Here is a 25,878-nt window from a genome sequence, read left to right as displayed (position 1 = left end):
ACACAGAATATCTCGATGTCCGAGATGGTTTCTCATATGAAATGGTTGATATTGTTGGAAATATGAGCTTATATGAACGGTAGCTGTAGAGTTTCTTGGAAGCACCTTGCTGAAAATGGGAGGGGGGGGAAGAGCTCCATGGCTTGATCCAGTCTGAATTTCCAGGGGAAAAAAAGTATTTGGCCACTATTGGACCTTACGGGCACCTATGGTGGAAATGGTGGAGTGGATGGACTTCCACGAATGGATTCGGGTTGAAAGTTCCCTGCAAGAATCGACTTGACCACAGCTGGAAGGAGAAAAAAGACTGTCCAACATTCCCCAAACTTCAGACCTCACGGACCACTAAATTCATAATTTTAAATCCCACAGACCACTATTATGATCTGCCTAATGACCAGCTGGGTGGTCATGTGACTGGGTGGGTGTGGCCAACTTGATATCACTCACCTGGAGGGGCACCTCCCAGCTACTCCTTGCCTGCCTGCCTGCCTGGGCTCCTTAGGGCCCCAACAGGAAGCAGTTGTTGGAGCTAAAAGAGTTGGCAAAACAGCTGGCTCAGTTCAAATTGGATCTGACCAAGAAGGAGGCTCAGGAAAAGCACCTCACTGAAGACTACTAGGCTTTCCAAGCAGAGGGAAGACCTGCGGGAGTGCAAGGCCAGGTACCTGCCCCTGGAAGCTCAGCCGGCTAAAATGGTCAGCCAGTTCCAGGCCATGATGCAGTCCCACTGGAACAAGGCCCTCGGGCTCTTCGCCACCAGCGGTGCTTCCCTCCAGCCTTTGCCCTAAGTCCTGCACCAGGAGGCTGAAGCAGATTCCAAATCATAATTTCTGCCCCCCTCCGGCCCACATAAATAGACCCAGACGGGGGAGGGAGGGAGGGAGGGAGGGAGGGAGAGAGAGAGAGAGAGAGAGAGAGAGAGAGAGAGAGAGAGAGAGAGAGTGAGTGTTCATTGCACATATCTGTGCCAGGGGGCGTAGTTTAAGGGCCCCTGATTTAGTGCAATATTTAAAAAATGTGAGTACTTTTTCTGTGGACCCCCACAATTTTCTCACGGACCACCAGTTGTTGACCGCTGGTCCAAAGCACACACTTTACAACCCAAGAAAGTCCTTCTCGAAGCTCTGCAGACTCCAGACCCCGGTTTAAGCCAAGCCAGGCAAGGGTTGCATCCTGTAGAAGAGGCGTCTACGTTGTTTTTTTTCCCCCTGGGGAGGGGGCGAGTGAGTGTGGGGGGGGGGGAGAACTAAAGGGAAAGCAAGGCGCTCAGCACTCTTCCGATTGGCCCACCTCTTCCCCAACGTTCAAAGTTTTCCGAAGCCCGGAACTTTCAGCCACCAATCGCCTTCCTTCTCCCGGCCCTCCCCTTCCCCGCTCGGACCCGTCCTCCCCCCACCTCACTCCCAGCGATTCCTATTGCAGACGAGGTGGTGCTGAAGAAGTGCGGGAGCCCTTCCCTCCGCCCCGGAGAAGAAGGAGAGAGTGCGGATAAAGCCAGATAGCGGACCGGGCTCGGCCAGGAGAGCTGGAGGGCCGGAGAGGGGCAAGAGGAGAAGAGGAGGAGGAGGAGGAGGAGGAGGCAAAGCGCCTGCAAAGAACTCCGCTGACTGCTGCCATTCCCGCGGCGGGAGCAGCCCGAGTCGGTGCGCAGCTATGCCGGGGGCGAGCGGGGCGCCGCGGCTGGGGGGTCCCGCGGCGCTTTAGGCAGAGCTGCGACGGGGCCGGGCAGAGGCTCGAGGGCGCCGGGCAGCCGAGCGGCGTTTCCCCGCCTTCCTTCCCTCTTTGCCTGGAGCTGGGTCCCCGAGGGGAGGAAGAAGACGCCCCCCCGGGAGAAGAAGAGGGGGAGCCAGCCGAGCGAGACCCAGGGGCTTGAGGAGGAGGAGGAAGAAGAAGAGGAGGAAGAAGGAGAGGGGAGGGGTCCCGCCGGCCCGCGGGCCCTTCGACGCGGGGCAAGGATGAGCCTCTTGTCAGCCATCGAGACCACCGCCGCCTCCGTCTACCAGCCGGCCCAGCTGCTCAACTGGGTCTACCTCTCCTTGCAAGACACCCACCAGGCCAGCGCCTTCGACGCCTTTCGGCCGGAGTCTTCCTCCGCGCAGCACCCGGAGCTCAGCTACCCCGCCAAGGGCAGCGCCGAGCTGGGCACCTCCTCGCTCAACTCCAGCTACCTAAACAGCTTCCTCCAGCTGCAGAGGAACGAGGTGAGCGGCTTCCCTGGCAGGGCGGAAAAGGGGGTGGGTGGGTGGGGGGAGGGTGTTCAGCCGACCCCCCCCCCCGCAGAAATGCCTGCGGGAAGTCTGGAATGGGGGAAAGGGTGGGCCTAAGCGGAGCCACCCGCTGGATCGCCAGCTCTCTGCTCTCAGCTGGGGTGGGTGGGTGCGGGGATGGGGGTCAGCCTGCCTGCCTGCCAAAGGCGACCCGGAGGGAGTTTGACTTGGATTGTTAGTTCTGCCAAAGGAAAGGAAGAGGAGCCTAGCGAGCGAGCGGGACAGGACGGGGAGGGAACGGCTGGGAAACGTTTGCGGAAAAGTTAGCTCATCCTTCAAAACTTTGGTCCCGCCATGATGCTTTTTTACAGTATGTGGCTTTCCGTCAATGATTTCAAGGTCTTTCTTGTCTTCTTTTCCTTCCTTCCTTCGTCTCTCCCTCAGACCTTCTTTCCTCCTCCTCCCTCTCTCCTCTCTCCCTCCCTCCCTCCCTCCTTCCTTACTCTCTCTTTCCTTCCTTTCCTTCCTTCATTCCTTTCATTCATTCCCTTCCTTCTTTCCTCTCTCCTTCCTTCCCTTCCTTTCTTCCTTCCTCCCTCCCTCCCTCCCTCCCTTTCATCCTTCCTCTGCCTCCTTCCTTCCTCTCTCCCTCTCTCCCTCTCTCCCTCCCTCCCTGATTTTTGAAAGATGTTTCTCTTCTTGGGAAGAAGATGTGGGATCGCAAAGTCAGATTGCTGGCTCAGTATTGACTCTGGTCTTAACGGGTCGTGACTTGAACTGGGACACAATTCACGTCGGTTTCCTATTTTGATCCCTGGGGAGGGAGTTATTTTGAGAGACATGGGGGAGTATATCTGAAGAATGCCCCCACCTCTCAGACTCAAGGCAGACTTCACTGGAGCTTCCCAACGTGGGTATTGTGGTCAATAATTACCATGATCAGGGCTTGATGAGAAAAAATACTGACATGTAAAATCTGTGGGGCAATGAGATGTGGACAGACATGTTATCACTGCAAGTCAACTTTTGCATGGGACATGATTGATTTCTGAATCTCAAGATATCCCAAGAGTAGCCCTTCTGGATCAGGCCATGGTCTATCAGGTCCAATCACTGGGGGGCTCACAGTATCTTTTGGGATCCCTCAACCATCATTGGGCTAAACTAGATGGGCTTGATTCCCTTTTCAAGAATGTCTTGGGACTAGATGATAAAAATCACTAGTGGGGAATGGATTTGGCTTCCCACAATGGCTACTAGAATGCTTTGAGGATGCTTGCAAGCAGAAGTCAGAGAGAAGCTCTTCTTCCACCCAACCAGAATTTGGAGGCATGTTGTCCCCTGCTCAAAGACAACATTGAGTCTCTAGATGATAGTTCCTTAGCCTTGGAAGCTTTAAAGATGTGTAGATTTCAATTCCAGCAGAACCAGATGGGAAGTTCTGGGAGTTAATGTCTCCTTGTCCTCAAGGTTCCAAGATTGAGAAACATGGGTCTAGGATCAGGGTCATTAAGAGATTGGTCCTTAAGGGAAAGTATCCAAACTCCATCACTGCATCTTGTGAGACTGAATTCCACAGTTGTTAGGCGATTTTCTAAATCCCCTGTCAGCAACCTTCAGGGGATGACCCTTGATCCTTGTGGGTGGAGAGAGGGAGACAAATGTCTGTCTATCTTCTCTTTCCATGCCCTGCAGAAATCTAAGGTCATCATCAGTAGGCTGATCTAGGAAGTCAAACAAACATCCTGGAGGAAAGCAATTAATTTCCTAGTTTTGTTGCCAAAAAGATTGATGTCCTTCCCTTCCCCTTCCCCTTCCTTCCTTCCTTCCCCTCCCTCCCTTCCTTCCTTCCTTCCTTCCTTCCTTCCTTCCTTCCTTCCTTCCTCCACCCACTTTCCTCCCTCCCACCCACTTTCCTCCCTCCCTCCACCCACTTTCCTTCCTTCTTTCCTTCCTTCCTTCCCTCCCTCCCTTTACTTTCCTTCCTCCCTCCCTTCCTCCACCCATTTTCCTTCCTGCCTTCTTTCTCTCCCTTCCTCCACCCACTTTTCTTCCTGCCTTCTTTTGCTCCCAATCTCCACTTTCCTTCCTCCCTCCCTCCACCCACTTTCCTCCCTCCCTCCACTCACTTTCCTTCCTTCCTCCCTCCCTCCCTCCACCCATTTTCCTCCCTCCACCCACTTTCCTTCCTGCCTGCCTTCTTTCCCTCCCTCCCTCCATTTTCCTCCCTTCCTCCATCCACTTTCCTGCCTATCTGCCTTCTTTCCCTCCCTCTCTTCCATCCATCCCTCCTCTCTTCTTTCTTTCTTTCTTTCTTTCTTTCTTTCTTTCTTTCTTTCTTTCTCATGCCTGTTACAGTATTGTACAAGCATTGGGAAAGTGTCTTAGCTACAATTGCCATAATTCCCAACCAAGACATCCAGTATTGCTTGGACATGTTGTTGTCATTATCATCATCAGCCGCCATTCAGTCCTGTCCAACCTTCAGCCATTCTATGGATCAGGCCTCTCCATGCCCCTCTGTCTCGCACCGCCTTCTTCAGATGCATCATGGTGGTCCCGGTGTCATCCTTTATACTGTCCAGCCAGGTTTTACCTTTTCCCAGCATGGTTGACTTTTCAAATGACTCAGCTCAAAGAGCCGAGGTGGCGCAGTGGTTAGAGTGCAGCACTGCAGGCTACTTCAGCTGACTGCAGTTCTGCAGTTCGGCTGTTCAAATCTCACCGGCTCAGGGTTGACTCAGCCTTCCATCCTTCCGAGGTGGGTAAAATGAGGACCCGGATTGTTGTTGGGGGCAATATGCTGAGTCTGTAAACCGCTTAGAGAGGGCTGAAAGCCCTATGAAGCGGTATATAAGTCTAACTGCTATTGCTACTGCTATAGCTCTAATGACATGAGCAAAGTATGGCAGCCTCTGTTTAGCGATATTCAAGTGATATTTTCAAGTGAAGTTCAGTCCATGGGATGTGTAATAGTTGCTTCCAGCCCCACAGTTCAAAAGCATCCACCCTTCTCCTATCTACCCTTTTCAGAGTCAACGTCTCGTGGCCATGTAGCAATTGGAAAAATTGCAATAATCTAGGTGTAGAGAGAATGGGATGGGATGGAATGGAATGGAATAGAATGGAACGGAATAGAATAGAATAGAATAGAATAGAATAGAATAGAACAGAATATAATGGAATGGAATGGAATGTAGAATAGAGACTAAGAGAGTAGAATAGAGTAGAGTGAAAGAATGGAATGGAATGTAGAATAGAGACTAAGAGAGTAGAATAGAGTAGAGTGAAAGAATGGAACGGAATAGAATAGAATGGAATAGAATAGACTGCAGAATAGAGACTAAGAGAGTAGAGTAGAGTAAAGTAGAGTAGAGTAGAGTGAAAGAATGGAATGGAATAGAATAGAACAGAACAGAATGGACCTTGGAGGTCTTCTAGTCCAACCCCCAGCTCAAGCAGGAGACCCATATACCATCTCAGACAAGTGGCTTCTGAGTCTGATTTACTCTTCCAGATGTTATTCATGCCAGATATTGCAGTTCTTCAAAGTGGTATACATCTTTTGATCTCAGGGCTGCAGTCACTACTTTGGTTGATTTTAGAGTCCAGGAAGATGATTTTCTTTACTGTTTCAATGGTCTCATTGTCTACCTGCGCTCCCACCTGTGTTTTCTCTGCTCTACCTTTGTTTTCTTGAGGTTAAGGTGCAGTCCAAATTCTTCACTTTCATCTTTGATTCTCAGACTTAGCCAGTCTAAATCCCCCTTGCTTTCCATAAGCAAATGTTGTATCATCTACATATCATATGAGTTTGTTGATATTTCTACCACCGATTTTAACCTGAGTGGACATGTTATAGGCAAAGGCGGTTGAAGAATAAGAATAAATTGCTACATTTGTGATCTGTAAAAAGAGCAGAATCCCTCGTAGGTTCTGCGCCACTCTTCCTTTTCACAGTTTAATCTTGGTTGTGTGTAAATGTTGACCTTTGCAATCGGTTGTGAAACTTTTTCCCCTCCAATCTTTTTTAACCCTCCCGGTGAAGTGGTCATTCAGACAATGTTTGTAGAATGTCTTCACGCAACACAGGGAAATGATGTCTCAGGGAGGACTGGGTATCACAACGAGAGTTGTGTGCTTGATACCTCATCCTCTGTAGGGGATGTCTGTGAGGGTCAATTGTGTGGATTATATGAAAGCGACTGGCCAAATGTGGGAAAGGGTGGCCACCAGCAGATGACTTTTTTTTTACTAATGGATTTCAATTTTAACCCACCAAAGTAACCAAAGAAAGTAGATATGAGTAGACTGATTGGTAATGTACATAGGAGCCATTGTTTGTGTTGTTGGTTGCAATGCTGCAGTGACGCTTGAGTAAAACCACATCTTGGTCCAGTTTGCAAAGGTCAAGGATTGGTTAAGTTACTCCACACAATGATTGTTGCATCCTCTACAGAAGGGGTGGGGAATAATGGCCCTTTTATGACTTGTGGGGGATACAGTGGCTCAGTGGCTAAGGCACTGAGCTTGTCGATCAGAAAGGTTGGCAGTTCAGCGGTTCGAATCCCTAGTGCCGCATAATGGAGTGAGTTCCCATTACTTGTCCCAACTTCTGCCAACCTGGCAGTTCGAAAGCATGTAAAAATGCAAGTAGAAAAATAGGGACCACCTTGGTTGGAAGATAACAGTGTTTCGTGCACCTTTGGAGTTTAATCATGCTGGCCACATGACCATGGAGACTTCTTCAGACAGCACTGGCTCTTTGGCTTTGAAATGTAGATGAGCACCGCCCCCTAGAGTTGGAAACGACAAGCACATATGTGTGAGGGGAACTTTTACCTTTACCTTTATGACTTGTGGACTTCAACTCCTAGAATTCCTGGGGCAACATGGCTCATGGCTGGCTCAGGAATTCTGGGTGTTGAAGTCTACAAGTCATAAAAGGGGGGGGGCATGGGTTCCCACCCCCTGCTCTAAAGGACTGACCTGACAGGCAGAACTTTCCTTTCATTCATAAAACTTATTCCATAATACAGCTGTTATTTACTGACATGCCATAAGCTGCTTCACTATTCCTGTGGCTACAGATCAATACAGCTCTCAACACAGGGAATTGCTCCCATCTATTTAAGTCTTCTTGAAGCTGGCATTTTCAAGCTTTTGAATCATTTGTTTCCCAATCTGGGTACCTCCCAGATGGTTTGAACTTCAACTCCCAGAATGCCTTCGCCATGATGGCTGTTGCTGAGACTCATGGGATTTGAAGTTCATACATCTGGAACTCATCTGGTTGGAAAAGAGTGCTTTAGATTATATGAATGTTTCTTGAATTAGATGAAGGTCAAAATCGATTTCAATGAGGGCCACATCAGGGTTGTGTTTGACCTGGGGGGGGCAGGTTGGGCGTGGCCAGGGTGGGCATGGCAAGCTCAGTGTCACTCAGGTCAAGGGCACCTGTGGCGGCTGAGCACTCTGCCAGCGAAAATGGACTCCTGAGCTCCATTTTCGGCTGCGACGGCTTCCTGCAACCCTCTGCCAGCGAAAACTTGAGCTCCATTTTTGCTGGCAGAGGCACCGCGGGCTGGTCCTTTGCTGATTCCAGGGCAGTCCTGAGGGCTGGATCTAAGTAGCCCATGGGTCAAATCCGGCCCCTGGGCCTTGAGTTTGACACCCCTGCACTAGATAATCAATGTTTCCCATCAGTGTCTGGAAATGGGAGACCATCTTGCATGGATGCCTCTTGGCTTGGGACAGGAAATCTGCAAACCAGAGGTGGCCTCTAGTATTCTCAGACTGTGGCTTCCATATTCAGCAGCAATGTAACCAGAATCTAGTTACTTCATTTCAGTGAGGGGTTTCTCTCAGTTCAACATTTTTATTGAGTTGTAAAATATTAGGAAATAGAAAAGCAGTTTGGAGGAAAAGAGGGGGAAAGAAGTGAGGAAGCATAAGGAAAAAGAAAAAGAATTGTTGACTTCTCTCTGTTGCAACAAACTAAGGCATTAACATCAAATCACAACTTTTTCCGTTTTCATAACAATGTGAACCAGCCATTTCTGTAAAGATCTATCAATCTACTCGGTAAAACCCCAAATCAAAGTTGCGTTCTTTTTCATTTCAAGCACGACGTTCAGAAGCTGTCTCCATGCAGCAAGAAAAGTACTTATGTTCTTTTCTTGAATCGAAGTCATCCATTTTGCCCTTTCAGCCAACTCCATCAACTTCTGCAACCATTCGCCCATGGTAGGAATTGAAGTGTCCTTCTTTTCAGTGGGGGTCTGTTGTGGTACGCCAGTGGCCAGCAGAGTTGGCAGTAGATTCGGATAGTGAGGAGGTTGGGGAGCAACTTGGGCCAGTCCTGGAGTCTGGGGAAGGCTCTGATGAGGGCTCTGCGTTGGAGGCAGAGAGGGGGCCAGAGCCGTATGCCAGTTATCAGCTGCCTTCAGAGTCAGACATCAGTGAGGCAGACGAACAGCTGGAGCCTGTTTCCAGTGTTCGCATGCGCAGAGTTGCCAGACGATGGGAACAGCTAAAGAACAGGGGGCAACTTGGGAGTGAGGCCACAGGTGGATGATAAAGGCCTCCTCCCAGAGGAAATAAAAGAGGAGTGAAAGGGGAGTGGAGTTTGCAGGAGACAATTAGTTCACTTAATTGGTTCATGACTCTCTGAGACCCCTTGCCAAGTTTTGTAGATACGGGCTGTCAACTCTCCAAGCCAGATAAGATCTGTGACTGTAAATCCACCCTTGAAAGAGTTTGCTGGATGCAAATGAGCAGAATTCACAGTAAATTAATAAAAAGGTTTTTTTTTTGTCAGGACAAGGAGTTTGCTTCATGCTCTCAGGAAGTCTTGGTGAGAACAGGGCTTTCTCAATGTTGGGGAGGACTTTTTTTTAAGGATGGTGATAGGAATGGAGGGAGAGCTATAATCCTCACAGGAAGTCACTGCCAAGACAGATGGGATTCTGTTCCTTCCTGCTTGTTAATCTGCCTGTTTGAAAAAGAAAAGAAAAACAAAGAGAATGGATAGCCTGATTGGGTTGGAGCCACCCTCGATGGAGTTATCTGGAGGCTTAAACACCCACGTTGTGTTTCACATCACTTGGGGAGAGATGTGGCTGTGAACAGGCCAACAGGGAGAGGAAATTCTACACTTTTGAGGAATCACTCTAGATCAGGGGTGTCAAACTCAAGGCCTGCGGGCCGGATCCAGCCAGAACTGGCCCACGGGCCCAACCTGAAAACAGCCTTTGCCAACAAAAATGGAGCTCGTGTGGACAACATGCACACCTCCTGGGCTCCATTTCTGGCCACGATGGTCTCCTACTGCCCTCAAGTAGTGAAAACAAGTTCCAAAATTTTCACTGGCAGAGGGCTGCAGGAGGCCATCATGACCGGAAATGAAGCCTGGATGAATGACGTCAACCTGGTCATGCCCATGCTTGTAGCCCTCTCGGGCTCCATTTTCTCTGGCAGAGGGCTGCAGGAGTCCCGTTGTGACCAGAAACCAAGTCTCAGTGAGTGACGTCAACCTGGCCATGCCCATGTTTGTGGTCCTCCTGGGCTTCATTTTCTCTGGCAGAGGGCTGCAGGAGGCCATTGTGACCAGAAATGAAGCCTGGATGAATGACGTGAACCTAGCCATGCCCATGCTTGTGGACCTCCTGGGCTCCATTATCACTGGCAGAGGGTTGCAGGAGGCTGTTGTGATCCGGAAATGAAGCCTCAGTGCGTGACATCAACCTGGCCATGCCCACAGATGCAGCCCTCCCAGGCTCCATTTTCATTGGCAGAGGAATGCCGGAGGCCGTCATGACAGAAACGAAGCCTCGATGAGTGACGTCAACCTGGCCATGGCCATACATTTGGCCTTTCCGGGCTCCATTTTCACTAGCAGAGGGCTGCAGGAGGAAATGAAGCCTTGTGACAGGAAATGAAGCCTTGATGAGTGACGTCAACCTGGCCATGCCCCCCCCCCCACAGTCCACCGGAGTCAAACAAAACCCTGATGTGGCTCTCAATGAAAATCAAGTTTGACACCCTTGCTCTAGATGTTCCACTGGGAAGGCAGGTGCAAGAGAAAAGCAAACCTTTTTATTAATTCCCTTGTGCCTCACTTGGAGTGACTTTGGGATTACTCTCCTTGGTTTCACTCCAATTCCTTTTGTAACCCTACAGCTGACTTGGTTCAGCTGTTCTCTTGGCACACTTTCTGCCCATGACCCAGTTAAGTACATCTGCAAATACAGCTGCCGTGTGTGTACGTGTCCGTAAAAACACTCCCTCTTGAGTGTCCTCCCAGCCAGTGTGCGGCCTAAACTAGGTAAATCTCAGTGGCCTCGTTCTAGCTGTAACCCACCAAGAAGTGTGTGTGTGGGGGGGAGAAAATAAAAAACAACAGCAACGTAACAGCGTCTTGGTCCCAGTAACGGGATATTAGTTGAATAATTTTTTCTCCTCTAGTTCAAAAGTTCCTTGCCATCAATCGGTCATCATCCATGAGAATGAAGGAAAGGAAAATAAAGCTCTTATACATTAGTTGGAAATGTCTTAATTATCTCATGAAGCCACAATGTAAAAAAGAGGTTGAGACTCTAGAAAGAGTGTAGAGAAGAGCAACAAAGAGGGGACTGGAAGCTAAAACACATAAAGAACAGTTGCAGAAATTGGTTATGTCTAGTTTAATTAAGGGACACAGGGGCTCAGTGGCTGAGACACTGTTCAGAAGGTTGGCAGTTCGAATTCGTAGTGCTGCGTAATGGAATGAACTCCTGTTATTTGTCCCAGCTTCTGCCAACCTAGCAGTTCCAAAGCATGTAAAAAATGGAAGTAGAAAAATAGGGACCACCTTTGGTGGGAAGGTAACAGCGTTCCGTGTGCCTTCGGCATTTAGTCATGCTGGCCACATAACCACGGAGACGTCTTCGGACAGCGCTGGCTCTTCGGCTCTGAAACGGAGATGAGCACCACTCCCTAGAGTCGGGAACAACTAGTACATGTGTGCAAAGAGAACCTTTACCTAGGTTAATTAAAAGAAGGACCAGGGGTGACATGATAGCACTGTTCCAATATCTCAAGGGCTGCCCCGAAGAAGAGGGAGTCAAGCTATTCTCCAAAGCACCTGAAGGCAGGACAAGAAGCAATGGGTAGAAACTAATCAAGGAGAGAAGCAACCTAGAACTAAGGAGAAATTTCCTGACAGTGAGAACAATCAACCAATGGAACAACTTGCCTCCAGAAGTTGTGGTTATTCCAACACTGGACAAGAAGAGATTGGATTTGTCTGAAATGGTATAGGGTTTCTTGCCTAAGCAGGAGGGTTGGACTGGAAGACCTCCAAGGTCCCTTCCCGCTCTGTTATTCTGTGCTGTTCTAATGAAAAAAAGAGGGGAGAGAGACCTCATCTCTGAGCAGCTCGTTTTCAGAAGTTGGTCTCTGGCATCTCAATTTAAAACGTGTGAAGAAAACAGTCGAAAAACTTTCAGAAAGAAAATATATCTTGCTGTGCTTCCAAAGGCTCATTAGATTCCAAAAAGCCTGTGAACTTTACTTTGGAATGAGGACTCAAATGTCCAGTCTCTCCACTATCCTAGGATATCTTTAAAAAGAACGTCCGCCAAATTATGTGCAGAAACAGATGGGGGGGGGAAGGGAGGGAAGTGATGCCGCATGAAGGATTGTGTAGATCTTTGTGCAACATTGCTTGTGTTATCGGAGGGCCTCCTCAGCACATCCGTGGTTACAATCCTGCAAAGTTTAGGTTATAGGTGTTCTGACTCAGGCTTCACAGAATCACGAAACAGACTCCTTGTCCCACAAAACCCCCTTTTTATTCGCTTAATGTGAATTCCTAGCATTCACATCCAGAAAAAGTCCTGGCAATAAGTCTTTCAAGGTTTCATTGCAACAACAGACCTTATCAGTCCTTGGATAGTTGCCAAGCCAAGAGCTTCTAATCGCAATGCTGTACAATGAAATATCTGACAAAGAGTCTCTGTGAGGCACAAACTCAGAAAAGCAAATCTTCACAATAATAAGTGAACTAATTGTCTCCTGCAAACTCCACTCCCCTTTTGCTCCCATTTATTCCCTATGGGAGGGGCCATTCAGCCACCACTTGTGCCTTTACTTTAAAGTCGACCCCTGTTCCTTAATTGTTCCCTGCATATGCGCGCGTCGGGAACATGCCCCAGCTGTTCTTCTACCCCACATCCGAATGGATGGCCCTGACTCTATCTCTGCTTCCAACGCAGAGCACCCATCAGAGCCTTCCCCAGACTCCAGGACTGGCCCATGTTTCTCCCCAACCTCCTCACTGTCCAACTCTGTTGCCAGCTCCACTGGCTGCTGGCAGGCCACAACAGTAGGTGCAATATTAGCTGTACAACATTCTTACCATACAACATTTGCTAAGTAACCACTTGAAGTTAAAATAGCACTGGGGGGGGAAAGTGACTTGTGACTGGTCCTTGAACTTACGACCTTTGTGGTATCCTCACAGTCCTGCTATCTATTTCCGATGGCTGCCACTGTGGATCTTCTTAGTGGACTTCCAAAAAGCAAAGTCAGTGGGGACCCCGGATTTATCTCACGACTGCATGATTGACTTAAACAACCGCCAAAAAAGAAAAAAATAGTAAAATCTGGTACCATTCACTTTATAGCCACTTTTATAGTAGAAGGAAAGAGGGACGTGGTGACTCAGTGGCTAAGACGCTGAGCTTATCGATCAGAAAGGACCTTTCACATAACCACAGAGATGTCTTCGGACAGCCCTGGCTCTTCAGCTTTGAAATGGAGATGAGCACTGCCCCCTAGAGTCAGGAACAACTAGCACATATGTGCAAGGGGAACTTTTACCTTTAGTAGAAGGAAAGCAGAGAGAAGCAGGAGAGAAAGAGAATGTATTTATTATTATGGTTCGATGCACACACAGCCAGATGTTCAGACTGGATTTGGCATTTTTATTCGTCCATAGAGTCCTTCCCAAGGATCTAGTATAGACAGATGTTGATATATTTTGTGGTGTTACAGATATCATCGCAGGATGAAAGAGGCAACTGGACTTTCTGGTTTTTCTTTGAAGATGTTTCGCTTCTTGGATGAGAAGCTTCTTCTTGAACTCAGGAAGCTTCTTGGATGAGAAGGGAAACCTCTTCAAAGAAAAACCAAAAAGTCCAATTGCCTCTTGAAAAAAAGCACCTTCGGGAAAACCGTGACCTGGATGGCTGAGAATCTCTATAGACTCATGATGGCGAACCTATGGCACATGTGCCACAGGTGGCACACAGAGCCTTCTCTGTGGGCACATGAGCCATCACCCAGCTCAAGTTCCCTGCGCATGTGCACGTGCCTCCGACCGGCCAGCTGATTTTTGGGTCTCTGCTGCGCATGCGGGAGATACACGCACGTGCACATGGAAGGAGAGGGTCACATGTGCATGCATGGGGAATCACGCATGGCACACATGCGTGGAGAGTGAGGGAAGTGCAGGGATATGTTTTTTGGTCCTAGGAGGCTTTAGGGATTCCTGCCAGGCCCAAAACAGGGCATGGGGGGTTGCAGTGACCTCCCCCCCCATGGCCCATTTTTGGTCCCAGGAGACTTCACAGAGGCCTGCTAGGTCTAAAACGAGCCATGGGGAGGGGTACAGCATCCCCATGGCTCGTTTTTGGTTCCAGGAGGCTTCAGTGCGGCCTGCTAGGCTCAACATTGGGCATGGGGGAATTCCGTGCATGCTCAGGGGGAGTGCGGGGGTGGGGAATCACACACATGCACGGGGTGGGGGAGCATGGGGGGTTGTGCACACATACACATGGGGTGGGGCACATTGCATTATGGGTGTGAGCATGCACACAAGTGCTGTGGCGCATGCACACTATTTAGAGCCGAGGTGGTGCAGTGGTTAGAGTGCAGTACTGCAGGCCACTTCAGCTGACTGCTATCTGCAATTCAGCGGTTCAAATCTCACCAGCTCAAGGTTGACTCAGCCTTCCATCCTTCCGAGGTGGGTAAAATGAGGACCCGGATTGTTGTTGGGGGCAATATGCTGACTCTGTAAACCGCTTAGAGAGGGCTGAAAGCCCTATGAAGCGGTATATAAGTCTAACTGCTATTGCTATTGCTATTCAGCACATGAGGAGAAAAAGGTTAGACATTTGCAGGATGAAACTTTACTGATTAAGCTGCCTTTTGCAATTGGCTGATGGCGATTTTCTCAATGCCGATGAAGGTGTTCAAGATGTTTTGAGGGTCGCACCCAAGGTACTTATCCCTACCGGCACAGCTACTCCTTGACTTACAACGGTTCATTTAGTAACCGTTTAAGGTGACAGCGGCACTGAATGAAGGGACTTAGGACCCTTTTTCACAGTGACGACCTTTGCAGCTTCCCCGTGTGATCAAAATTCAGATGCTTGATATGATGCAGGATATAGTCAAATAAAGGAGGGATAATTATAATAACGTGTGTGTGTGTATATGTGTGTGTGTGTGTGTGTGTGTGTGTATGGGTACAATATAAGGTAATGAGAAATTGTAAACAACGATTTGGAAAGAAGGATAGAAAACTTTGTTATTAAACATTATGGATATTTAGCTAGAATAGGATATAAGGTGTCATTCAGTGTCATTGGAGGATTTTAGAAATAGTAAATGAAATGCCAGTATGTGGTTATGTATTAAATCTTGGTATATTTTATGATGAACTATAGTCAAATGAAAATGGAGTTACGATGACGGTAACTGAGTTAAAATACTTGAGTTAATATGAATTATGCTTGATGACTGTGGAAGAGATGCACAAAAGTCTTTTGTAACCAACTGATACCCTTTCTACAGTATGCAAAAAAGGAAGATTGTATGTTTTGAAATTTTTTAAAAAATTCAGATGCTTGGCAACTGATTCGTATTTATGACGGTTGCAGTGCCCCGGGGGGGTCACGTGATCACCTTTTGCAACCTTCTGACCAAGGCAAAGTCAAGGGGGAAGCCAGATTCACTTAACTGACTTATCAACTGCAGGGATTCACTTAATGACTGTGGTAAGAAAGGTCATAAAATGGGATGAAACTCACTTAACAAATGTCTCATTTAACCACAGAAATGTTGGGCTCCATTGTGGTCGTAAGCCGAGGACTACCTGCACTATCTTTGCTTTCTTTTGCCACAGTCGTTCTATTTCTATTTGTAGGGCTTTGTACTTTGTGATGTTCCCCAGCTATTTTTTCTTCTCTTCTGCTGTCTCCAGGCACCGCCACATCCACTATTCAGATTTCCTTTGTCTTTCTTATTGAGAGTGGAAAAGTCAGGGGTGTTATGTGGCATATTATTATTGTTATTTTTTTAAAAAAATCAGCAAGAGCAAAAAATATTTAGCGTGCATAATTTAGGAGAAATATAAGGATCTTAACATCCACAATCCTGATCAAGAGGTAAAATACTAATGTTCTGTAATAGTAAATTTGACACTAATAGCCAGGCATTGAGAGTTTTTATGGGGTACTTTTGATTTACAAGTTTCAGGAATCCTGTTTAGTAACCCCGTAATGACATGGAGAGGAGGGAGGGGTGGATGTCAAGCTGTTTTCCAAAGCACCTGAAGGCCAGACAAGGAACAATGGATGTAAACCAGTGGTGGGATTCAATTTTTTTTTTTACTACTGGTTCTGTGGGCGTGGGTGTGGCTTTGTGGGCGTGGCAGGGGAAGGTTACTGCAAAATCCCCATTCCCTCCCCACCCCACTAACCTGCTTTCTAGGTCCGTTCTCCTGTTCAGGGCAACAAAAGAAGATCAGCTGGAAGACAGTGGGGGGCGGGGCCAGCCTATTGCCGGTTCTCCAAACTACTCAAAATTCCCTCTACCGGTTCTCCAGAATCTGTCAGAATTGGCTGAAGACCACTTCTGAAACTGGTCAAGGAGAGATTCACCCTAGAAATAAGGAGAGCAATCAACCCATGGAAGAGAAGTTGCCTTCGGAAGTTGTGGGAGCTTCATCACTGGAGGCTTCCAAGAAGAGGACTGGACTGCCACCTGTCAGAAAGGGTGTAGGGTCTCCTGTTTGGGCAAGGGGGTTAGACTAGATGACCTAAAAGGTCCCTTCCAACTCTGTTAATCTGTAAATTAATTAATGATCGCTAACTGTGGAACTATTCTCCTGATTTAATTTTAAGAAAAAACTTTTGAACGCAGAGTGGGCCTGGCCACCAAAGAAAGCGCTGTGCTCCGCCTCTGCCAGCAGAGCTTAGAAAGTTTACCATTTCTATTTTGGAGAGGTGCCAAGCTGCTGTCACATGCTCATCATGTCATGTCATGTGCTTCCTCTTTTATACAGTCTTGGCATGCTCAAAACCTTCCCCAATATACATTTTAATTTATAGAGGAAATCTCACTGGCAATAATATACTACTTGGGAGCCGTGTTTTAATGCACCGCTAAATAACAGAAAACATTCCAGTCAGCATTGCAATTTAATGTTGCTGTTCTATTTTTTGATGTTCAACGAATCAGTGTGGGTTTTTTTTCCTTGAAAAGGAGATAATTATATGTTTACAATTGCCTTTCCATCCTCCTCCTCCAAGTAACTTTTGACTTGGGCTTCTACTTTTTGAAACTCCGGTGTGCCTTTGCCATGCAGAAGGCATTCCTCACTCGCTAGGCGGTTTAACCCAAAAACAAACTCTTTACTTTCTTGCTTCCCTCTCTCCAACCCTTGTCAACTGTATCCTGTCTTACTGTAGCTGATTTTGATGGGTGATGACTGTTTGCACCACATCACGTAGGTGGAATGTTTGGAAAGGGCCAAAATGAAGAGAAAACGTGGAAAGAGGAAGGGAGGGAGGGAGGAAGAAAGGGAAAAAAGAAAGAGGGAGGGCGGGAGAAAGGAAGGAGAGAGTGGGAGGGAAAGAGAAAAAGAAAGGAAAAAAGAAAGAAAGAGAAAGAGGGATGAAGGAAGGAAGGAGTGGGTGGGAGGGAAAGAGAAAGGAAGAAAGAAAGAAAGAAAGAAAGAAAGAAAGAAAGAAAGAAAGAAAGAAAGAAAAAAGAAATGGGAGGAAAGAAGAAAGAAAAGGGGGGAAAGAAGAAAGAAAAGAAAGAAAAAGAAAGAAAGAGAAGGGAGGGAAGGGGTGAGGGAGGAAGGATTTATTTATTTTATTTAGCCTATGGCAAATCCATGGTAGTTCAAATGTTAATATCCAATCCACTCAGCCATTCAAGGAAGGAAAGAAGGAAGGAAGAAAGGAAGGAAGGAAGGAAAAAAGAAAGAAAAAATAGAGAAAGAAAGAAAAAGGAAGGGAGGGGAGGAGGGAAGGAAAGAAGGAAGGAAGACATAAGGCAAAAGAGAAAGAAAGAAAGAAAGAAAGAAGAAAAAGAAAGAAAGGAAAGAAAGAAAGAAGAGGGGGAGAGAGAAAGGCCAGAGCAGACAGACTCTGAATGGGTCCCGTTCACGAGAACTTACAAAACTGCCTAGCAATGTCTGCGTATGTGACTGGCATGCTGACCAAAGCAACTGGATAGGAAAAATAAAAAGCACCATTATGCTCCCGTCTTTCTCTCCCTCTGACTTTTCCCACCAAAGTAGCTGCCTCTTTAACAAACCTCCTTGGCTGCATAAAAAGTAGGGGAGCCTCAGTCCAATCACCAGCTGAAAAAGAGCACTTGTTCCCTTCCGAAGGGAGTTTTTTTTTTTAAAGATAATCTCTTTCCGGTGGTTGTTTTTGTTATTATTGATCAAATCTGCAGAGGATTCTTCATGCCCCACATGTGTCCACCAGCCGTTGGATGTTGTGGAAGAGCAGCTTCAGAAGTGGGTTTCACATAATTTTACCATCGGTTCACCCTGCCCTGCAAATGTGAGAGTTTTGGTCACACACGTGGCTTGCACGCATGTGCGCCAGAAGTGGGTTCGGCCCTGTTCAGCTGAGTATGTAGTAACTCCTCCTTCCACACCTCTGTACCAGTTCTCTCGGCGGCGCCATAACCACCGCCATCTTGTTTTTTGCTTCTGCGCATGCGCACAGCACTTCCCTGAGCAAACCTGCAGTAGCATCAGCCAGAACCCACCCTTGATGTGCACGGCTTAGAAAACGTGGCTAAATAGGACAGCATAGCACCGGGTCGCCACTACTGGTTCGCTCGCACTGGTCCAAATCGGCTGAATACCTCTACTGAGCGTCTTGCTTGATATTTTCTGGATCAAACAGTTATTGGAGACTGTCGTAAATAAACCTGGCCATTGAAAAAAGGTTTGGCGTTACTGCAGTCAGTCTGATCCGATGGCCCAGTTTTGTATTAAGGATTCTGGCTGAGAGTGATCTAGGATTTATTTAATCCATTAGCTGGCATGAACAGCCCACTTCTCCTTAGAGAAGACCTCTTTGGCACCCATAAATTGGATGGAAAGAATGCACAGAGCAGCTCTCTTTCTGCCAAAAACTTTCCAGGAGAAAAAGACCCCATTTTTAGAGTGGTGTCCCTGATGGGACAAAGGGAAATCTTTTTTTAAAAAAAGTCAAGATGCAATCAAAGTCTTGACCCTTGCCTAGATGTTGTGGTAGCCGACACTTTAACTCAGGGGTGTCAAACTGGATTTCTTCAAGAGCTGATCTGCATTGTAGTTCTCCTCCGTGGGCCAGTAGGGTGGGGGAGGAAGGAAGCCTCTTGCAGCACCATGAAGACAAAAATGAGGCGTGGAGAGCTGCATGAAACCCCTCTGTGCCTCATTTTCCAGCTTGTTTTCCAGCCCGTTTTCTGCCGTAGAGGGTAAAAACAAGGCCCGGGGTTGGGGGAGGCACACACACAGCCCGTTTTAGTTGCCAGAGATCCCGTGGGCCGGTCCTTTGATATTTCCTGCCCGGCCCCGCGGGCTGGATTTAAGCACCCCGGGGGCCGGATCCAGCCTGACGGCCTTGAATTTAACACCTCTGCCTTAACTTGTTTGACTCCGCCTTGTAGACACTCTGCTAATTTTCATGGTTCAAATAACCCCTAGTCCCCCATCTTAGCACCCAGAAGAAATTATGTACTAACCATGCTTGTTTTGGAACTCCCAAGCAACCCACCTATCCAAATCAACAGTTTGGAGGTGATGATGATTGATGACTGATTGGATGTTAATATGCCAAAATGCAAAATACCACTTTCAAAAGATCCTTATTTCCAGTATTTTGGAAATTTTCTCAGGTAACCAAAGCAGTGGGTCAAAAGTAAACTATAGCCAAAAGCTATGATTTTCCCAGTAGTCATGTTTAGCTGTCAGAGTTGGACCCTAAGGAAAACTGAGCGCTGAGGAATTGATACTTTCAAATGGTGATTTCAGAGAAGACCCTTGAGACTCCTTCGGACAGCAAGGAGATAAAATCAGTCAATTTTAAAGGAAGCCCACCTGGATTGTTTTTTTGGGGGAAGTGGGGAGGACAGATAGTGAAGCTGAAGCTCAAATACTTTGGCCATCAAATGACAAGAGAGGATTTCCTTGGAGAAGACCTTGATGTTGGGAAAGATGGAAGGTGAAAGGAGAAGGGGATGGCAGAAGATGAGATGGTTAAATATGGTCAGATATCACCAATGCAATGAACATGAACTTGGACAAACTCTGGGAGACCATGGAGGACAGAGGGGCCCAGCATGCTATGGTCCAGGGCAGGGGTGAGCTTCAAAAATTTCAGCAATGGGTTCTCTGTATGGTTGCTGGGTGGGCGTGGCTATGATGGGCATGACCTAGTTGGCCTCCTACACCATGGTGGCAGGAGGGGGGAGTGTTTTCACCTTCCCCAGGCTCTGGAGGCTTTCCTTGAGCCTCTGGAAGGGGAAAACTGCTTCCTTGGCCCTCCGAAATCAGACACAACCATGATGCCACCCTCAGTGCAATCGAGTTTGAAAGAACCTGTTGTAGCCCTAAGGGAATTACCCACCCCAAATTAAAGTGGACAGAGATCTTTGCCTGCTTGTGTTGTTCTTTGTCATATCTCACCATCTGATTGTTTCCTTACCAAGAAACATCTGCAAACTCCTGGCAGATTTGCCTAGAACTAATTAACTCCAGAAATTGGCTTACTCATTTTAAACGATGCTAAATATTATCGGTCCGGTGCATTCTTTTTCTATTTAACCGATGGTATTAATCTGCAGGTGTCGTAACAGCCAAAGACGGCCTGTGTAATGTTTCACAGCTGATGAGAGCAAATGTTGGATTTGGGGGGGGGGGATGATGACACCCTATTATCTTTAACACATTTGAGAAGATGAGGAAGATAGTGTGCGATGTCAAGGAGGAATTAAATGGGGGAAAGGGATTGAGAAGTTGGCCACAATGTTCTTAGAAGAAGGGGTGGGCTGCTATGGGTTCGTCCAGCTTTGAGAGAACCTGTAGCTAACATTATGGCTGATTCAGAGAACCTCCAAATCCCACGCACGGCTGGCCCTGCCCACTCCGCCCCTCTACTGCCGGGAGTCTCCACGTGGCCCATTTTGTAGGTGAGGTAAGTGCAGGGCCCACACGGAGGTGCAAGGAAAGTTTCCGGAGCCTGGAGAAGGCGAAAACAGCTACCCGGCAAAGATGCAGGAGGCCGACTAGGCTGACACGCCCATGCCCACTTTTTGAAGCCACCTGCATAGAAGATATCACCATGGACACATGAAGGTAGAAAAGTTTAACAGCTAGTCCTTGACTTACAACCATTTGTTTAGTGACCAGGCCAAACCAGTAGGAACCCACCTCTGGCCCTACCTAACCCTAACCCTAACCGAAACACAGAAGCAACCTGGAATTAAGGAGACATTTCCTGACAGTTAGAACAATTGATCAGTGGAAGGACTTGCCTCCAGAAGTTGTGAATGCTTCAACACTGGAAGTTTTAAAGAAGAGATTGGACAACCTTTTGTCTGAAGTGGTGTAGGGTTTCCTGCCTAAGCAGGGGTTGGACTAGAAGACCTCCAAGGTCCCTTCCAACTCTGTTATTCTAATTTGAAATTCTAATGGGACTACTTGTCATTAATTCATTTGGTAGGAGCCGAGTATGATTCAATGACATTGCACTAAACTCCCAAAGTTCTAAAATATTGAAAAAAGGGTTGAATGAATAGAATATTAACATAGGAGAATAGTTGCTCCTCTTTTTATAATTCCACCCATTTTCCTCCTGATAGTTACAGGTTTTTGCCTGCTGTTTAAATTACATTTATTTCTTTTCGCCACTCTGGCCTGCTGCTCAAACAGGGCTCATCTATTTGTCTTTCTGTCCGTCTGTTTCCAACTTTTTTTTTTTGGCTCTCTGAACAATACAAGAAACAGAGCCCAGAAACTTATTAAAGTTATCTACCCTCCAGACAAAAGTCAGAGGGGAGAAAAGCCTCTCTCTTCTTCTTTTACTTTTTTTAAAAAAAATCTCAGAAAGTAAATCAGGAAAGACTCAGAATCCACTCTTTCAGCTGAACATGGCTCTAGAGAAAATCCACACAGTTCATACATTTCCTTTCTCTGCTATTTTGTCTTCCCTGACGGGTTAAGTAACCAGATAACCAAACTGCGTCACAAAGGGTCCCCCTCCCTGCTTTCCAAAAGCCCTGGAAAGTCAAACAATAAGCCAGAGATTGGAAAAAGAAATAAAATAGGAAGGGGGAAAAAATTTTGGAACGAAAAAACCCAAGTTTGGAAATGCTGACTGGTTTCCGTTTTGCTTAAAATAATAATAATAACAATAACGGGGGAAGATAGACTTTGCAGCTATCGGTTGAGTCTGTTGCTTCTGTCATGAAGTGTCGCAGACCTAGAGAAAGATTTTTGCCTAAATCCTTGCAAAATCACGTCAGAAAACAAAGAAGGGGAAAGGAAATGAGCTGTGTCAATATTTGAGATAACTATTTGTTGGGACACATACAGATCACGCCGGCAGTTGGCTTGCAAATGTTTGACAAGGTTGGGTTTGACTTTTGGGGCAATAAAAGAATGACACTTTAACAAGATTAGCTTTGTGCTTTGGGATTGAGGAACGGTGAGTTCGTCATATGAGGAGAAAATTAGAAAGCAGCAGTTAAAAGATCCGTTTCCTCAGCTCTGTTCCTTCTTTCATTCTTCATCCTTTCCCGCACATGTTGGAGATGTTAATTTTATTGATTTATTTTGTTAGAATATTTATAGGCCTTCCCGTCTTAAGTGAGTCGACAATCATCCTCAATATGCTTTGCACAATTTTTGTTCCATTCTCCCTCGATAGTTGTGGCAGTGACACAACCGAATCTTCTCTGTCGAGTTCTGTTCTGCCAAATCTTTATTCATATTAATGCCTCCCATTGTGAAACAGAAAATTGGCCCAATTTAACAATAGATTGTTGGATATTGTTTAAAACTGGACAATGTAAAGAAAAGGTATGGATCTTTACAGGCCTATTAAAGGCAGACACACACACACTGGGCTGGAAAATGCCTCAGTTGTTCTGACCTAGGCCTCACAAAATCACGAAGCAGATTCCTTGTCCCGACAAAAACCATTTTTATTAAGCTAATGTGAATTCCTCTCATTCACCTCCAGCAAAGTCCCCACAAACAATCTTTCAAGGATGAATTTACAACTACAGACCTTATCAGGCTTGGAGAGCAACCAGGACAATATCTTCCAAATGCAACGCTCTACAAGAAAATATTTGGCAAGGAGTCTCTTTAGAGTCACGAACAAATCTTCATACTAATTAAGGAAACTAATTGTTTCCTGCAGACTCCATTCCCCTTTCGCTCCTCTTTATGGGAATAAAGGGGGATATGGGAGGGGCCATTCACTGTCCACCTGCGCCTTTACTCCCTAGTTGACCCTTGTTCTTTAACTATTCCCTTCTCCTGGCAGCTCTGCACATGCGCACACTGGGAACAGGCTCCAGCTGTTCTTCTGCCCCACTGACTCTGAAGGCAGCTGATAACTATCAGATGGCCCTGGCCACATCTCTCTCTCTGACACAGAACACCGGAGCCTTCCCCAGACTCCAGGACTGGCTCCTGTTCCTCCCCAACCTCCTCACTTTCTGAATCTGCCACCAGCTCTGCTGGCCATTGGTGGGCCACAACATCAGTATTTTATGCTAAATGGGAAGGGAAAGATGGGGAATGAGATCTGGGTTGTTGCACCTCAGCCAGTTCATTTTCAAGCAGTCGTGTCCACCAGGAAGGGCTCAACATTGGCGAGACAGTCGGTGAACTGTTGCAATCAAATCCCTCCCTTTGTGAACAGCAACATGCTGGGGGCAGCCTCTGATTACCTTCTACCTACCATCTTGCTGATTTTGATCTCCTTGTAGAAACCAGTATTTTCAGTATAAGATTTAGCCAGTTTTGTGATAACAGTTTAGAGCAGTGAGATGTGAATTGACCCATCTGGGGATAATATGTTAGCTTAGAACAGTGAGATATGGCAGAGTAAAGTAGTGGAACAGTAGATATTTACCGTATTTTTTGGACTATAAGACACACTGGACTATAAGACGCACCTAGATTTAGAGGAGGAAAACAAGGAAAAAATAGTTTTTGGTCTCCACGCATCCCATTTGTACCCTCCCCGACCCCAGAAGCACTTTGCAGGCCAATAACAGACCCATTTTTGGCCTCCCAAACAGGGGTGAAATTCAGCAGGTTCTGACAGGTTCTGGAGAACTGGTAGAGGAAATTTTGAGTAGTTCAGAGAACCAGCAAATACCAACTCTGGCTGGCCCCAGAGTGGGGAGGGAATGGACATTTTACAGTATCCTTCTCCTGGAGTGGGAAGGGAATGGAGGTTTTGCAGTATCCTTCCCCTGGAGTGGGGAGGGAATTGGGATTTTGCAGTATCCTTCTCCTGCCATGCCCACCAAGCCATGCCCAAATAACTGTTAGTAAAAAAATTTGCATTTCACCACTGTCCTGCCAAATGGTCTGCAGAGTCATTCTGGGAGCCAGGAAGGGTGAAAATGGGATGCGTGGAGGGTTCAGAAGGCCAAAAACAGACCCATATTCAGTCTTTAAGAAGCACAGACATTTCCACCCACTTTTTTGGGGGGGGGGAGTGTGGATCTTATAGTCCAAAAATACAGTATTTTAGGAGCCATACCAATATCACTTAGATTTATAGACCACTTCACAGTGCTTTCCAGCCCTCTCTGGGCAGTTTATAAAGTCAGCATATTTTCTCCCAAAAATCTGGGTCCTCATTTTACCGACCTCAGAAGGATGGAAAACTGAGTCAACTTTGAGCTGCTCAGGATTGAACTCCTGGCAGTGGGCAAAGTTAGCCTGCTATACTGCATTCTAACCACTGTGCCACCACGGCTGTGAAAAAGAGAATATTTGGAGTTTAGGCTCAAACTATGGGATCCTTAGTACTCTCTGAACGTGGTTGTCTTCTTGAAGACGTTTCATGACTCAACTAGGTAACCTGATCAGTGCTAGCAAGGATAATAAAACGTCTGCAAGAAATCAGCCAAACTCAGGAAGCCCTGAATCCCCTACAAATACGCATTCATTTATTCAATTTCCATAGCCAGCTATCTCAATTCAGTTGCATCCAGATAGGCTGTGTTTCTCTTAAATTGAGCCTTGAAAGTATCACGTCTCATTTGTGGCCAAATCATTCAGCCTTTCAAAATTCCAGGTTGGAGCTAATCCCACTGTCCCAACATCTGTTTGGTGCATTTTTTATACATAAATTAACATGTTTATTTAGAAAGGCAGAAGGCTTAGCCAGATATTCCAGTTGATCTTAATGAAATGATTAACTAAAAGCAATATTCAGAATAATTAGGCATGATTTAGTAATATTGCTCTGATGGACACTGGAGTTTCCATCAATTCACACCCCACCCTGCCCCAAATGAAGGACTGCAATTTCCCTGGAGGAAATTAAAATAAACAGACAAGCCCTAATAAAATCTTCCAAGATATGAGTAAATCCTTGGATGGACTTGCAAAATTTCAGGGGTTTTGTGAGATCGCTCTGCGGTGTCTCTTGGAAACTTAGGAATGTGATCTTGTTGTGAGCGAAAGTGACTTCATGGACAGAACCACGTAGCCGGTCATGAAATGGGACATTTGTCTTTTTCTCCAATTCTTTTTAAAAAAATATGTATTTTATTTTTTAACATGTAAAAATTCCATTTTCAATTAAACAAGTGTGTTGTCTGGGTATAGATACCGTATTTTTCAGAGTATAAGACACACCTTTTTCCCTCAAAAAAGAGGCTGGAAATCTGGGTGCGTCTTATACACTGAATACAGCATTTTTTGCCTCCCGAAACCCCGCCCCTTCACCAAAATGGCCATGCATAGCTTTTAGGAGGCTTTCTGGGGGCTGGGGAGGGCAGAAATGAGCAAAAATAGGCCGGTTTTTGCTCATTTTTGCCCCCCCAATCTCCAGAAGCACTCTACAAGCCTCCTAAAAGCTACTCATGCCCCCCCTTTTTTTAAAAGGGCCTGTTTTTGCGAAAAACGGACCGTTTTTGGAAGGTTTGCAGAGTGCAAAAACTTTTTTTAAAAAAAATTGCCTCTTTAAAACTTTGGTGTGTTTTATAATCCGGTGCGTCTTATACTTTGAAAAATACGGTATTTGAAAAACAGTCATAATGTTTACAACAATATTTGTTACGTTGATATTCTATAAAAATAATAATCATAATATTTACTTCTCTACCTTAACAAATCTCCCTTATTTCA

General features: G+C 46.4%; 1 protein-coding gene across 1 annotated transcript in view; it reads left to right on the top strand.

Annotated features, from left to right (window-relative positions):
* The first annotated feature begins 1,414 nt into the window (after nucleotides 1-1,414).
* Nucleotides 1,415-25,878, top strand: part of ZCCHC24 (zinc finger CCHC-type containing 24) — a 137,441-nt gene continuing 112,977 nt past the window's right edge. The window contains exon 1 of the mRNA XM_032232253.1: nucleotides 1,415-2,204. Within this exon, the coding sequence (XP_032088144.1) occupies nucleotides 1,959-2,204 (246 nt within the window). The 5' untranslated portion in view covers nucleotides 1,415-1,958. The remainder of the gene's footprint in view (nucleotides 2,205-25,878) is intronic.

Source organism: Thamnophis elegans, chromosome 15, assembly GCF_009769535.1.
Source record: "Thamnophis elegans isolate rThaEle1 chromosome 15, rThaEle1.pri, whole genome shotgun sequence".
NCBI lineage: Eukaryota > Metazoa > Chordata > Lepidosauria > Squamata > Colubridae > Thamnophis > Thamnophis elegans.
Note: the sequence above shows the minus strand (reverse complement) of the source record. Positions and strands in the feature narration are given on the sequence as shown.